At 53.1% G+C, this 14,262-nt stretch overlaps 1 protein-coding gene across 3 annotated transcripts in view; it reads right to left on the bottom strand.

Annotated features, from left to right (window-relative positions):
- The window catches only part of BCAS4 (breast carcinoma amplified sequence 4), a 60,114-nt gene that overhangs the window by 21,053 nt on the left and 24,799 nt on the right, over nt 1–14,262 (bottom strand). For 2 of the 3 annotated variants that reach the window (XM_036824335.1, XM_036824334.1), the window contains exons 3-4: nt 13,560–13,661; nt 6,943–7,077 (exon numbers count right to left, since the gene is read on the bottom strand). In XM_036824335.1, the coding sequence (XP_036680230.1) occupies nt 6,943–7,077; nt 13,560–13,661 (237 nt within the window). The remainder of the gene's footprint in view (nt 1–6,942; nt 7,078–13,559; nt 13,662–14,262) is intronic. The other variant, XM_036824336.1, reaches the window with a different exon arrangement.

Below are 14,262 nucleotides of genomic sequence, written 5' to 3' on the forward strand. Positions count from 1 at the left end.
GGCAGGACAGCTCCGCCCACAGCCTCCGCTACCTCCAGGAAAGCCCAGGACGCGGCCCCAAGCCGCTGCGGAGGGAGGCAGGCATTGACACTCATCCCGGCTCTCCACGGCCTGGAGGCCACCTCCAGAGAAGTCTGGGGGAGGGGGGCTTCCAAGGGCCATGGAAGCCTTCAGAGCATCCATCGACTAGTATTTATTGAACACCTACTGCATGCTCAGCCCGGGTAGGAAACTCAAATGCCCACAGGCAGGTAATGACAATGGGTGTCTTGGGCCAGATGGCGGCTCAGCGGGGACACTGCTCAGGGGCCGAGACCTCTGCTTTTTCAAGCGAAGCCAGAGGTGTACGTTCTTCTGTGAAATTTGCTTTTCTAAATGCTGGCGACTAATTCAAATTAAACACATGCGTATGCCAAGCTGGCCGAAGAACGTAGGTGGGCGGGGCAGACTGGGTCCAAGGACCTCCAGCTGCAACCTCCACCTTCTAGGTTGTGGTTCCTGCACTCGGGAAGATCACAGAGAGGGGGAGGGACACTGAACGAGGTCTAAGCTGGATCAGATTCTGGCTCTGTTGCCTATGCTGTGTGACCCTGGGCAAGTGAACGGCCCTCTCCGAGCCTCAGGTCCCTTTCTCAAATGATATCATTTACCTCTGGGGTTGTTACGGGAAGTCGAGACGAGGCACCGAAAGTCCTTCATGAATGCTCTCAATACAACTACCATAGTTGGAGCACTAGTAGATGTGTTCGTCATGCTGCTCCCAAAAGCTGAGGGCTCCTGCTGGGGCTGGTGCAAAGTGAAGGAAGACGCCATGGGCTTTCCACTCTTCCCTGGTCCCAAATGCCTCTGAAGGGGTGGGGCCTGTGGGATACAGGCCATCAGCCTAAAATCCAGAGCTGGGGAGTGTGCTGGGTGTGACCTACAGGCGCAACAGATTTTTTTTCCCCAAGATGTTTAACATTTAGAAAAATTAATTGCTGACTTTTAGACATTACAAGATTCATATAAAACTCCACATGCCCAGCTTTCTCCCCAAAATAGAAAAATCTACATTCTTGACCCCATTTCTGCAAGGCTGCTTCTGGAAATCTCCACCCCTATAGGTAAGGCAGGGGCTCTGCAATTCGCCACAGTCCCCACCACTCCTTACTGTCTCACACCTGGCAGACACACTCAATTATGATCGCCCCCTGGGCATGTGCGGGGTGAACAGGTGAGCCGGGCAGGCCCAAGGCCACAGTCCACCCGGGCAGCCTGGCTCTGTGCGGTGTCAGGACTTGGCCCCAAGTGGTTTTGCTATTAGCCAGAGAGCCTTCCTTGGAAAGCACCAGACTGTTATCCATTGGAAAATTAATCAAAATGACACCTCGTGAACAAGATGTTTTGGCTCGGCGGAAAACTAACAGCGGTCTACAACAACTTAGCGCGGCTCTTCTGTGCCCCTGGGTGCGGGCCCCGAGTGGAGGGCCTGGCGTGGTCAGAACACCTGTGGAAGCCACTTGGCCATGACCGGGCCTGGACCAAGGGGACATGGGGACACCTGACATGGTCTCCACGCCCCTCCAAGGCCTGCGGCCCGTACAGCTCCACCTCCATCTCACTTTCGCTTCCACATATGTCTGAAACCGTCTCCAGATGTGAGGGGCCCTCTGTGTGCAGAGACAGGGCTGCCTCCTCAGGCAGGGTCTCTGGGACCCAGACACACGGCCAGGAGACCTGGGCACCCTGACTGGAGCGCCTTTTCTCTCTTCCAGTTGGACAAAGGCCCCGAGACCCGGCAAGGCAAGGATTCCGGTGAACTCAAGGCACAGCATGAGATGTTTCCAGGCCAAGGAAACGCACTCCTAACCGTTGAACTCTGAGGCTTGAAGGGCACCCACGCACGCTGCTCAGCTCTCATGGTCAAGTCTAAACAAGACATTGCTGACCCCAAATGCCAGCCTTAGCTCAGGGTAGAGAATGAGCCCTGGAAATTCCCCAAGCAAAGCAAATTTACCAAGTCCCTCCCCGGCTACGAACCCTTCCATGGCTTTCCATTGCCCTTAGAGACCCCGCCCACCCAATCTGGCCCCGACCTCGTCTCCCACACTCCACCCCCCCGGCTCAGTCCCCACGCTGGACTTCCCGCTGTTCCTCAGGCACCAAGCTCAGTCCCACCCCAGAGCCTTGGTGCCTGCATCCCCGCTGCGGGGTGCACCCTTTCTTCTGACTTCAGGCTGTTCTCACTCACCATCCAGCTCTCAGCCTACATGGCCCTTCCTCAGAGGCCATGCCTGGTTCCCTCAGAGCAAGCCAGGGCCCTCTTTAGAAATGACTAGCTACTGAATTTTCTTAGGATTTGGTTATTGCCTCTATTCTTCCACTGGATACATGCTTCCTGAAGTAAGAGGTCACATCTCTCTCCCAAGGCAACAGAGTTAGGAATGTGGGTTCATATCCTGATGCCCAGCTGTGTGGCCTTGGGCAAGTTACTAAACCTCTCTGTGCCTCAGTTCCCTCACCTGTAAAATAGGGATAAAAATAGCACCTCCCCCGTGGGGTATTGAGGGTTGAGAACAGTGCCTGGCGCTGCAGGGCTGGCTCTGTCACCACTACCGATACCTGCTCACTGCTGAGGGATTAGGCAGTCTGTCTTGAACCATTATTTAAAGGCAAAGCTGGCTTTTCAGACTCACCCATGCTCAGAACCCTCCGTCTGAGAGTTCTGGAGTCTTTTTCTTCTTTTTCTCCCCACTGCTTTAGTGGAGGAGGCCCTCTTCATCTCACATCAAACTGAAACCAGTTTTCTAGCAAGCAGAGCCTTTCTCGGTCAAGCCTGTGTCAGCCAACTGACAGTTAAGCTGTCTGAGGCCTGCAGAGGCTAAGAGACTTACCCACAGTCACACAGCTAAAAAAATGCCACAGCGAAAGAGAGGTACAGTTCTGAGTTAAAATCTTGGTACATTTTAAGAATCAATGTAAAAGTATAGTTGAAAACTTCTTTGCAGTACAGCATGGAAATATGGACCTTTGTACCATGAAAATATGTATGTTAGCATTAAAACTGAAGCATCAGGACTTCCCTGGTGGCGCAGTGGTTAAGAATCCTCCTGCCAATGCAGGGGACACGGTTCGAGCCCTGGTCCGGGAAGATCCCACATGCCGCGGAGCAACTAAGCCCGTGCGCCGCAACTACTGAGCCTGTGCTCTAGAGCCCACGAGCCACAACTACTGAGCCTGAGAGCCACAACTACTGAAGCCCACGCGCCTAGAGCCCGTGCTCTGCAACAAGAGAAGCCACCGCAGTGAGAAGCCCGCGCACCGCAACGAAGAGTAGCCCCCGCTCACCGCAACTAGAGAAAGCCTGCGCGCAGCAACGAAGACCCAAAGCAGCCAAAAATAAATAAATAAATAAATAATTTTTTTAAAAAACAAAAAACAAAAGAAAAAACCTGAAGCATGGAAGCGTGTCATTTTTACGTCTGGGCGCAGAGGGCCCGGGGTGCCAGGCCAGCTCTCACCAAAGTCTGGGCACTGACTGCGCGATTCTTCGGCAGCTCAAGTCAGAGGCCAAAGGCCTGGCCTTTGCGGGGGAGCTCGTGACGAGGAGGTACACTCAGGCTGGCATCCCCGGGCCGGCCCAGGCCTCGGCCAGCACCAAGCCACGTGGGCAGGGGCGGCTCTGGGCCTCTGGTGCTGGGCAGGGGTGGGGGGCTGGCGGACTGCTTCCCAGCCCCACTCCTGGTGTGTTGGGAGACCCTAGCCCAGGCGCTGCTCACCCTCCCTGGGCCTCCCCACTACAGCTGCAAAGTGAGGAAGAGGAGGGAGGGAGAAAGGAGGCCAGCAGGGCAGGCGGGGCTGGCAGAGTTAGAAAACACACGGACCAATCTTCTCCCCATCTCTCTCCCTCCCTGGGAACTCCTGTTCCAGCTGATGGAACAGCAGGGAGGGTGGAAAACACACCCCCAAAGGTCCCTGCCCGGCGCCAGGGGTGAGGGCTGAGGGCCTCCTGCCTGGGCCCTGTGAGGGAGTCCCTACTGATCCCCCTGACTCTGGGAGGGCCTGGGGGCAGCAGCGAGTGGCCTATTTCCTTTGGGGGGATGGGCTTCCACAGGAGTGGGGACAGGACCCCTCCGCGCAAGAGCCTCTGCCCCACGCCAGCTCCCGGAGACGGAGGAGGGCGGGTGGAGGCAAGAAGGCAGAATCTGGGCTTGTGCGGAGGGGCTTCCCACTGCTGGGGGGCCTGGTGTGGACGCCGAGGTGAGGGCAGTGGTCAGTGAAGCGTCCACCTTGGGTGGGCACTGAGGGCAACCGACTGGAGACAGTGTGAAATCCTGGCTTGGTGGGTTTTTCCAGGTGGAAGAAACGGAGACCCGTCCGGGTGCTCTTCAAGGACCCCACCCCCCAGTCTGCAGCTCCAGTGGTCGGAACCAGGCCCAGAAAGACGCAGCAGGGCCAAGTGGTGCAGAGTGCCAGCTCCAGGCCCAGGTCTCACAGGTTCAAATCCCAGCTCCACCACGTTCTGGGTGGGCAAGCACTTTGACCCTTTAGTGCCTCAGTTTCCTCATCTGTAAAATAGGGACGGTGACTAGACCTACGTCACAGGGTGGAATGCGAGGTGCCTGCCGGGTCAGGGCCCCAGTACAAGCCGTGACAACCATTATTCTAGAAGGGCCCCTCCAGCTTGCACCCCGGGGTGCAGGTGCAGCCCTGGAAACCCTTGGGTCTGCACACGCGTGTGCGCACACTTGCCTGCATTGCCTGCTCCACACAAAGCCCTCCCAGGGCCAAGATCAACACGCTGGGGCTCCTGAATGACTCACCACCCCTGGCTGAGACGCATTTCCTGGAACAAGTCACTGCAGGTAGGGCTGGGGGGCCCCGAGTCTGGTAGAGATGAGAGGATGCAGGTCCCCGCATGCCCAGCCACACCCCGATGGGATCCTGCAACAGGAGTGGGCGGCAGACCCCATTTCACAGCCCCACGGGCCTGAGTTCCAACCCCGGTGCTGACCTTGGATGCGCGACTCTCCCCCTCCAAGCCTTGGCCTCTGCCACTAAATGAGGACACTAGTGCCAACCACAAAGGGACAATTGTGCAGGTTATAGAAAAAGACTGTAAAGTACAGAGACCAAGGACCCAGCAGGTCCCACTGTTAGGATAACTGCTGCAGACCACGGGCAGCCAAGGTCCTCTGTCCTTCCTCCCCCATGGTGCTTCTAAGCCAACAGCGGGCAGAGCACTGTGTGACTGGGGGGCTCCTGGTCACCCCAGAAGAGTCACCATAACTCAAGAGACCAAGGAGGCAGCTCCTGACTTCACTGGAAGGCAGGAGAGACCACATTTGGCTGGAGAGGGGGCAATCCCAGAGGGCTTCTCAGAGGAGGTGGTATTAACTTGGCTCTAAAAGATCAATAGGAGTTCCGAGATCATGAGATCTGTAAGGCCACTGTCTAGCTGCTACTGGCCTTGGGCAAGTCCCTCACCTGGAGGCAGGCAGGTAAGCAGCACATGCCTCAGGCAGGTGTAAGACAAGACGGAGCAGTGGGGTCCTGGCAGGGACTGGAGAGTGACACCCAGGCAGGCATCCCAAGCCAAACAGAATGAGTTCACACGGGGCCAGAGTGGCAACACGGCAACTACTTCCGTTTCCTCATCAGTCAAATGGGGATAACGTTCATTCCCAGCGTACACGATGGTTGGGAAAAGTAAATGAATTAACGCACATGAAATACCTCAGCAGTGCCTGGAACATTGTAAACACTCGATATATGAGCCTTTGTGAGAACACTAAGTGGAGACAGGGAAGGGGGACATGCAGGAGGGACAGAGAGAACAGAGGAGCAGAGGGGGACCCACAGGCAGGGCCCAAGGAACAGTGAGAGACCCCACTGGGGGGCAGGACAGAACAGCTGACTGAGCAAGACCCCTTTCCTGGAAAGGGCAAGACCCTGGAGACAGGTCAACCAGGGCTCCAATCTGGCCTTGCCACTTGAGGCAGTGTGGCTTCGGACAAGTCCCTTCACCACCCTGAGCCTCGGTCTCCTCATCCGTAAAATGGGGAAATGATAAAAGTGCCTTCCTCCAAAGACTGGCATGAGAACCAGATGCCATATACAACAGCACACAAAGTGCTTAAAGCAGACCTGACATAAAATTATCAAATCCAGCTTAGAGTGGGGTTTCTCAAACTCAGCACTACTGATGTTCAGGGCTAGATAATTCTCTGGTGTGGGGGGCTGTCCTGTACACTCTAGGGTGTTTAAAAGCATCTCTGGTTTCTACCCATTTGCCTCCAGTTGTGACAATCGCGACATCTCCAGACACTGCCCAGTGTCCCCTAGACTAGGGAATCAGTAAGCCAGAAAGACAGAGGTGCTTAAACACTGAAGGTCTCTGCAAGGCAGGATCAGTCTGGCCTCAGTTTTTCCATCAGTAAAAGGGACACAATGATCCTTCCTTTCTTCTAGGGAGGATCCCAGGAAAGCAGCGATGTGGGAGAGAGAGGCCTTTGCAAGCTGCGGGCTGGCTGCCCATCTCACCGTCCCCTGCTTTCTGGTCTGCTAGAGGCTGACTTGTGCCTTGGGAAGGGGGACCCACCTGAATTCTGGAAGTCACTCTGAGCACGTCCTTAGGCGTGGAAGGAAGGGACAGGAGGGCAGGGGCTGCTTCTATTCACCATGGTAACCCCAGATGGACCACAGTGCTTGGCAAACAGCAGCACTTACTAACTGGCGGGTGAGGAGGCGGGCAGTCACAGCACCGAAGCACGCGGCTCAGGGCAAGCAGGGGCGCACGCGGGAGGCACTGCAACACTCCAGCCACCTGGCCAGCCCCCCATCGGCCAGCCAGACGCTGTTTCCTGTCTGCAGAAGCCAGCCGTGCCCTTTGAACTCCTGTTTCCTGAGCCCCTCTCCCTGCTCCAGGGTCTGGGAGGGGGCAGGGAGGTAGAGGATACTCACGTTCCCGAAGGCAGGGAGCCCCGAGGAGCCCAGCCACTTCCGCAGGGCCTGTGAGAGGGCCCCGTGGTCCCGCTCGGCCTGAAGCACGTGGGCTTCCAGGAAGGAGACGTGGTGCCCGACCATCTTGACAAAGGCCTGGTGGGAGAGGGGAAAGCAGTGATGCCACATCTGCGCAGACCGGGGTGTGTTCCTGGCTGCCTCCCTCTCACCTGGCCCCATGGGCTCCGGGAGAGTTCAGGCAGCACCTGCCCAGCTGGGGGCACCTTCAGCAACCCTGACAGTAACAGTGATACCTCCCCCTCGGAGGCCTGGCCTGGTCGAGCCTCCACTCGTGTCCTCTCACCTTCTCCCCCTAGTGACCCTCTGTTTAGCCTCTATTTTACAGAGGAGGGAAACTGATGCTCAGAGAGGTTGGACCACCTGCCCAAAGTCACACAGCCAGGAAGTGGCAGAGAGGGGACTCAGGATGCACAGCCTTCTTTATGAAAAATGGGTTTTTTAGAAATCGCTCACTTTAATATTTGATGGATATTGGGGGAGTCTCAAACTCAGAAGCTGCCAAGGGGCAGGCAGGTGACAAGCGGGTGAAGTAGGATGAGTGCGGACAGGGTGAACTGGAATGCCGGGTCCCGGCCCCCAAGGGTCACTCAGCTCTGGGTCTCTAGTGCAGAACCTCCAATTTCAAAAGAAAAAAGAAGAGAAAAGAGAATGCTGGGGTCAGATTCTCTGGACTAGAATCCAGGTTCTATCACTTACTAGTTGTGTGCCTTTCGGCAAGTTACTTCATTTCTATTATCCTCAATTTCCGTATCTGTAAAATGGGAATAATAACAATACCAACCTTGCTCTGCAGTTAAGTGCTTAGGGTATATTAAGAGCTCAATTAATATCAGATAACATCATTTAAAAAGAAAAAAAAAGGACATTCAGATTTTATGAAAAGTGTCCAGTTTTTCAAAACGTTAGCAATAAATTCACAATTTAAAAAAGTACTGTGCAGGCCCGGTGAAACTCATTTGTGACTTCTGGTGTGCCTGTGTGTTGTGTGCATGTGTGTTTCCGTGTGTACTTATGCTTGTGTGTTGTGTGCATGTGTTTGTGTGTGGTGTATGTTTGCGTGTGTGCACATATGTTGTGTGTTGTGTGCGTGTGTGTGTGTGGTGTGTACACGTGCATGTGTTTGCCTGTGTGCGTGCACTGCACGTGCACCTGGGAAGGCCGCCAAAGGTGGCGGCTCCAGTGCCATTTCAGACAAGCCCCTCTCTGCGGACTTCCCTGTTCCAATAGTAAAATGCAAGAGATTTTCTTGCACCAGGAAGAGGCAGGAGACCCTCTCAGTGCTGGGCCCCACAAGGGAGCCTCCCTTCACTGGATGGAAAGCCCTGGTCAGCCTCATCCAGCAAGGCCCACCACCACCCAGCCCTGCCTCTCCCCATGTCCCACACACCAGCAACACAGGCTGCCCTTTTGTTCCTTGAAAACACCAGGCCTCACCCTCCACAGGGCCTTTGCACCAGCTCTCTCCAGACCGGCAGCACTTCTCTGTTCTCGATGGGGTGAACCCTGCTTGTCTCTCAGGCCCTGGATCCACTGTCCCCCCCGACAGAGAGGTCTTCCCCAACCACCTAATCTAACATGCCCCACGTCACTGCAGAGCCACCCCATTTCCCTGTCTTCCTAGCTTTCCTCTCCCTCTGAACTTCCTGTCTGCTTGTTCACGGTCCAGCTCCCTCTAGATGTGAGTTCTGGAAGAGCAGGTGCTGAGTCAGTGTTGTTCACAAGGCCACAACCAGGGCCTGGTCAGCTGGAAGGGGCTCAGCTGGATGGTGGAGGCATGAATGCACGCAAGCATGAATGAATGAATGAATGAATGAATGAATGAGTGCACACACAAGAATGAACGTATGCATGGATGAATGCATGCACACATGAATGAATGCACACATGCATGTATGAATGAATGCACACACAGGAATGAATACACGCAAGCATGAATGAATGAATGAATGCACACACACGAATGAACGTATGCATGGATGAATGCATGCACACATGAATGAATGCACGCATGCATGTATGAATCAATGCACACACAGGAATGAATACACGCAAGCATGAATGAATGAATGAATGAATGAATGAGTGCACACACAAGAATGAATGTATGCATGGATGAATGCATGCACACATGAATGAATGCACGCATGCATGTATGAATCAATGCACACACAGGAATGAATACACGCAAGCATGAATGAATGAATGAATGCACACACACGAATGAACGTATGCATGGATGAATGCATGCACGCACGAATGCACACATGCATGGATGAATCAATGCACACACAGGAATCAATACATGCATGCATGAATGACTGCATCCTTAGCAAAAAGACATTGGATGAACACAAGATGGCGGCACTGTTGTGCTGCCACCGCCCTGCGGTTCTGGCAGGGGCAGAGCTGAAAGGCTCTGAATAAGCCACATCAAGTGTGCGTGTGTGTGTGTGTGTGTGTGTGTGTGTGTGTGTGTGTGTGTGTGTGTGTGTGTTGGGGGGCGGGGAGACAAGGAGCCACGGGCTGGGCAGCTTCCCCTGGCCTTGCTGGGCCCGCACATCTGGTTGTAAGACACAAAAGAAAGTTCTACAGTCCCTCCTCCAGCCGATTCCAATTTTACGCTCCCTGCGTTAATACCGATGTGGTGGGGAGTATGAGGGTTGCTGAGGAATGTGCGCTCACGAGGTCGGAACCGCCTCCAAAGTGCCTGCCAGAGAGGGCAGCCCGGCCAGGCCGCAGCCAGGGAGAGGCCGAAACCTGGCCAGGAAAGCTGATCCGGGGAAACTGGAAAGACGCGGACACGCATCCACACAGAGAGGGGAGGAGAGGGGACAGAAGGAGGGTGACCGCTAATCGGGACCACCCTTGGGACTATAGGTGACTTCTATATAATTTTCTCCACGATGAAAATGAACCACTTTTATTATCAGAAGGGAGGGAAGGAAAGAAGGAAAGGGGGGAAGGGATGAGAGAGAAGGGAAAGTCACATTGTTTTAAAATTTATTTGTGAGTCCTGAATGATGTATCTGAATCCTTGTGGCAAAGGCCCCCAGCTTCAGAGCAGGGCCCAGTCCAGAAAGGGTGCCAACGGCAGCACTGACTTTTGCAGTCCCAGCTCCATCACTTCCTAGCTGTGTGACCTTGGGTAAATAACTTTGCCTTTCTGTGCCTCAGCCGCTTTCTCTACAAAATAGGACTAATAATGGGCCCTTCCTCCTGGGGCTGCTGTGAGGGTGAAGCAAGTTCTTTCAACTAAAGCACTTAAGAGTCCCTGGCTCATAGCAGGTGCTCGGTAAATGTTGGTTTTTTCTGGCCTGAAAGGTCACCCCCGTGGTTCCCAAGCCTCCCCTCCCGTGGGTCACACTGATTTAAGAGCTGAGTGGTCTTGGGCTCCCTGGAACCCCCTGACATGTTAGGCCCTGGAGCCCCCAGTCGGCTGGGCCGAGTGATGAGCAGGCATCCCAGATTCTGGCTCTCAGCCTGTGGGCAACGGCCACCACCACAGTGATAGCCTGTCCTCAGCGAGCATCTATAAGACGCCAGGTGCTGGACTAACTAACGCCTTCACGATGACAGAGTCACAATCTGCAGAGGAGGAAACTGATGCTGGGAGGGTGAGTGAGTTACCCAAGGGGCAGATCTGAGGCCCAGGTGGTCTGGCTCTGGAATCCATCGGCCTCAGATTGGGGTCTGATCGGGTCCTAAGTTTTATTGTTCTCATGTCACATGCAGCTTAGTGGGAAATACATATTCTCCCATTTGCCTTGAAATCCATGACCCTCTTGGACTAACTTTTCCTTCCTTTTAATGGAGACCCAGTTACAGAGAAATATCTCTAGTCTAAGGAAAGCAGCAGTCCCGGGGGCTGACAAGAGGCAAATGTCACTTAGCCTCAATGTTGGGGAGACTCTAGGGCAGAGTGGGGACTGTGGCAGCCGAGAGATTCACACCCCACTGAAGGGGAGAGTTGCTTCTCAGCTCCAGCTCTTCCCAGAAAGTAAGGGGGCGTGGCTTGGGGTTGGTCTTCTAATACCTGACTGCCCAGTACAGTCCCGGATCCTGTTGGCATCTGAGTTTGCAATCTCCATCTAAAGCTTACAGTAACTGCCGGTGGGAGAGTAAAAGGGTGTCAACACTTTGGAAACTGGTCTTGGCAGTTCCTAAAAAGAGTTACCACATGACCCAGCAATTCCAGTCCTAGGTATTTACCCAAGAGAAATGAAAATGTATAGCCACGCAAAAACCTGAACATGAATGTTCATAGCAGCATTATTCATAATAGCCCCAAAGTAGAAACAACCCAAGGACCCATCAACTGATGAATGGATAAACAAAATGTGGTATAGCCATCCCTACAATGGAATACTATTCATTCATAAAAAGGAATGAAGTTCTGACACATGTTCCAACCTGCACGAACCTTGAAAGCATTATGCAAAGTAAAATAAGCCAGACACTACAGGCCACATATTATATGAAATGTCCAGAGGCAAATCCATAGACTCAGAGTAGATTAGTGGTTGCCAGGGGCCAGGAGTGGGGAATGACTGCTAACCACTGAGCCATCCTGTCTCTTCAGTGGCTTCCTATTCCTCAGGAAAAAGGCCAACATGCTGACCTTGGAGTGGAAGGCCTAGACAACGGGCCTCCTGCTGCCCAATTTCTCCAGCCCCGCTCAGGTCATGACCTCCCTCATCCCTGTAATCTGGCCCCCCCAGGATCCTTCCAGTGTCCCCATCTCCTTCCTGCCCCAGAGCGCAGATGCCCCCCACCTCTGAGCCTCTGCCCGAGCTGTGCCCTCACCCACCCAGCACAGCTACTTCCACTCACCCTCCGGGGGCCAGAAGTTTCCATTCCTTGCTCGCTACTTCCCTCCAGAGCACTCGGACTCCCTCTAGGTCACCCTTGGTGAATGTGGTCAGCAGAATCATGGACCCCCCAAAATATCCCATCCTCATTCCCAGAACCTGTGAATATATCACCTCCTATGGCTAAAGGGACTTGGCAGGTATGAATAAGGATCTTGAGCTGGGGAGACAGTCCTGGATTATCCGGGTAATCACAGGCATCCTTATAAGATGGAGGCAGGAGAGTCAGAGGAGGACAGAGCCTGGAAGGTGCTACGCTGTGGGCTTTGAAGGTGGAGGACAGCGCCATGAGCTGAGAGATGCAGGCGGCTTCCAGACACTGGAAGAGGCCAGGATGTGAACTCTCCCCCAGAGCCTCCAGAAGGGACCAGCCCTGCTGACTCCTGCTGACACATTTTGGACTTCTGACCTCAAGAGCTGTAAGATGCTAAATTCATGTTGTTTTAAGCCACTATGTTTGTGATAACTTGTTACAGCAACCCCGGGAAATGCTATGGTCATGCTTTGTTGCTGTGTTTCTCCTGGCTGGAACATGCCCTTGGACTCTGCCTTTCTCACTGTGAGAGCCCTGCAGTGGCGCATAGTAGGTCCTCAATAAATGCTAGCGGACTGAATACTAAGGAAAAAATTGGGCTTGAGAGTTGGGCCAGCCCAAGCAAGGCAAGAACCAGGGTTACAAATCTTCACATTTTCTTTCCTCTTTCAAACATGTGGAATAAAATTCAAATGAATCAGCTATTCCAAGGGCAAAGTTTTAATTATATTCCTGCCTCATTCTCTGCTGACAAGAATGTTAATTCTCTGTTAACTCCAGGCCCACTGCCGGGTTCCTTTCCTCCGCAGCTCAGAGGGGCACACATCCCCTTGGTCTAGGTGACAGCTCCTCCGGCCTCCCGGTCCTTCACTGTGCAAGAAGCCAGGACCCCAAGCCAAGGGCCCCAGTTTGAGTAAGAGCTTGGGCTCCAGAGGATGTGAACTGAAGTCCCAGCTTCACAGAATTAGCTGTGTGACCCCAGAGAAGTGGCTTACCCTCTCAGAGCTCGTGCTCCTCCTCTGGGAGATGGGATGGTGAGGATACTGATGTTGCAGTGCAGCCAAGAGGAAATGAGATACCATGCACCTTAGCCTGGTGCCCACACAGGTAAAAGGCAGGTGAAATAATTCAGCAGTGAGGCAATAGGGCATGGTGCGGATTGTGGTGAAATGCAGAACACATGTCTCGTCTGAGGGGCGGCTGCCACCAGCTCTACCGGAATATAGCCTAGGGGTTGGAAATGTTCTATTTCTCAGTTTGGGTCATCTTCACATGGGAGTTTATATGTGTAAAAATTCACTGAATTGTACACTTACTATGTGTGCACTTTAAGTATTTATACCTTAAAAACTAAACAGAATAAAGTATTTAAAGAAAGGTGGGTCTAGGGTTATGAAAGCTTCTGAATTTCCAAAAGCAGCTGAAAATTCAGATTTTTATATAAAGTACCCTAATTTTTAAATGGGATCCTTTATATAAATTCATGTTTGTCATATTTTAGAAATACTGTGTAGGCCCCCTTTTGGCCACCACCCCACTCCACTGGGTCTAAGGCCTGACACTATCAAGGCCAGATCAGCATCTTGGAAGAGACGACGAAAGAGCCAGAACAAGTCCGTGGGGCTCACAAAGAAAGCTCATTATCCTGGACTCACCTCCAGCTGGTCCACTTTGGCGTAGATGCCACGCATTTCCATCACCTTGGCCTTAAGGAGGGGGATGTTTTCCTCCAGGATCTGTGAGGTATCGCTCCTGATCTGCAGGGAACAAGACAGATCATCAGGCTCTCTGCCTCAGCCCCGCGTGCTCCTGCCTGCCCTGGGGGCAGCCGGGCTCTTCAGAGACCTCGCTGATGCCATCCTGCCCAGGGACAGGCCCAGGAACGACCCATAGTCCCAGGTGGGACCAACCTCACTGCCTCTCGGCACCCCAGACCCGACCAGGTATTATTTACTGAACTGCAAATTAATTGTTCCCCCCGACCAAACACCCAACACCACCAGCTCCAAACTAAATACCTTTATATTGTAAACCAGTGAACTGGACCAAATGGAAAGAATCAAAATCTCTTCTCTAAAATGAAGTCGAGGTAAATCAAGTTTTTGTTACACTGGAACTAATAATATCAATGAGAAGAGTTAATAATAATCATTAACATTAATAATGAGTCTCATCATCATGGTGCTTCCTACACGTAGCCACTGTGCTAAGCATTTCCTGCGCCTCATGCATCTCATTTAATTTCAAGCTTCTTCTGCTTGGAAGGACCCCAAAAGCGACTGAGAACTTTGGGAAGCCACGTCTTTCCCTTGATCACTGAGATCGGACACTTAAGCCTCCATTTTCCTTCAGAGCCAA

Source organism: Balaenoptera musculus, chromosome 15 (assembly GCF_009873245.2).
Source record: "Balaenoptera musculus isolate JJ_BM4_2016_0621 chromosome 15, mBalMus1.pri.v3, whole genome shotgun sequence".
Lineage (NCBI taxonomy): Eukaryota > Metazoa > Chordata > Mammalia > Artiodactyla > Balaenopteridae > Balaenoptera > Balaenoptera musculus.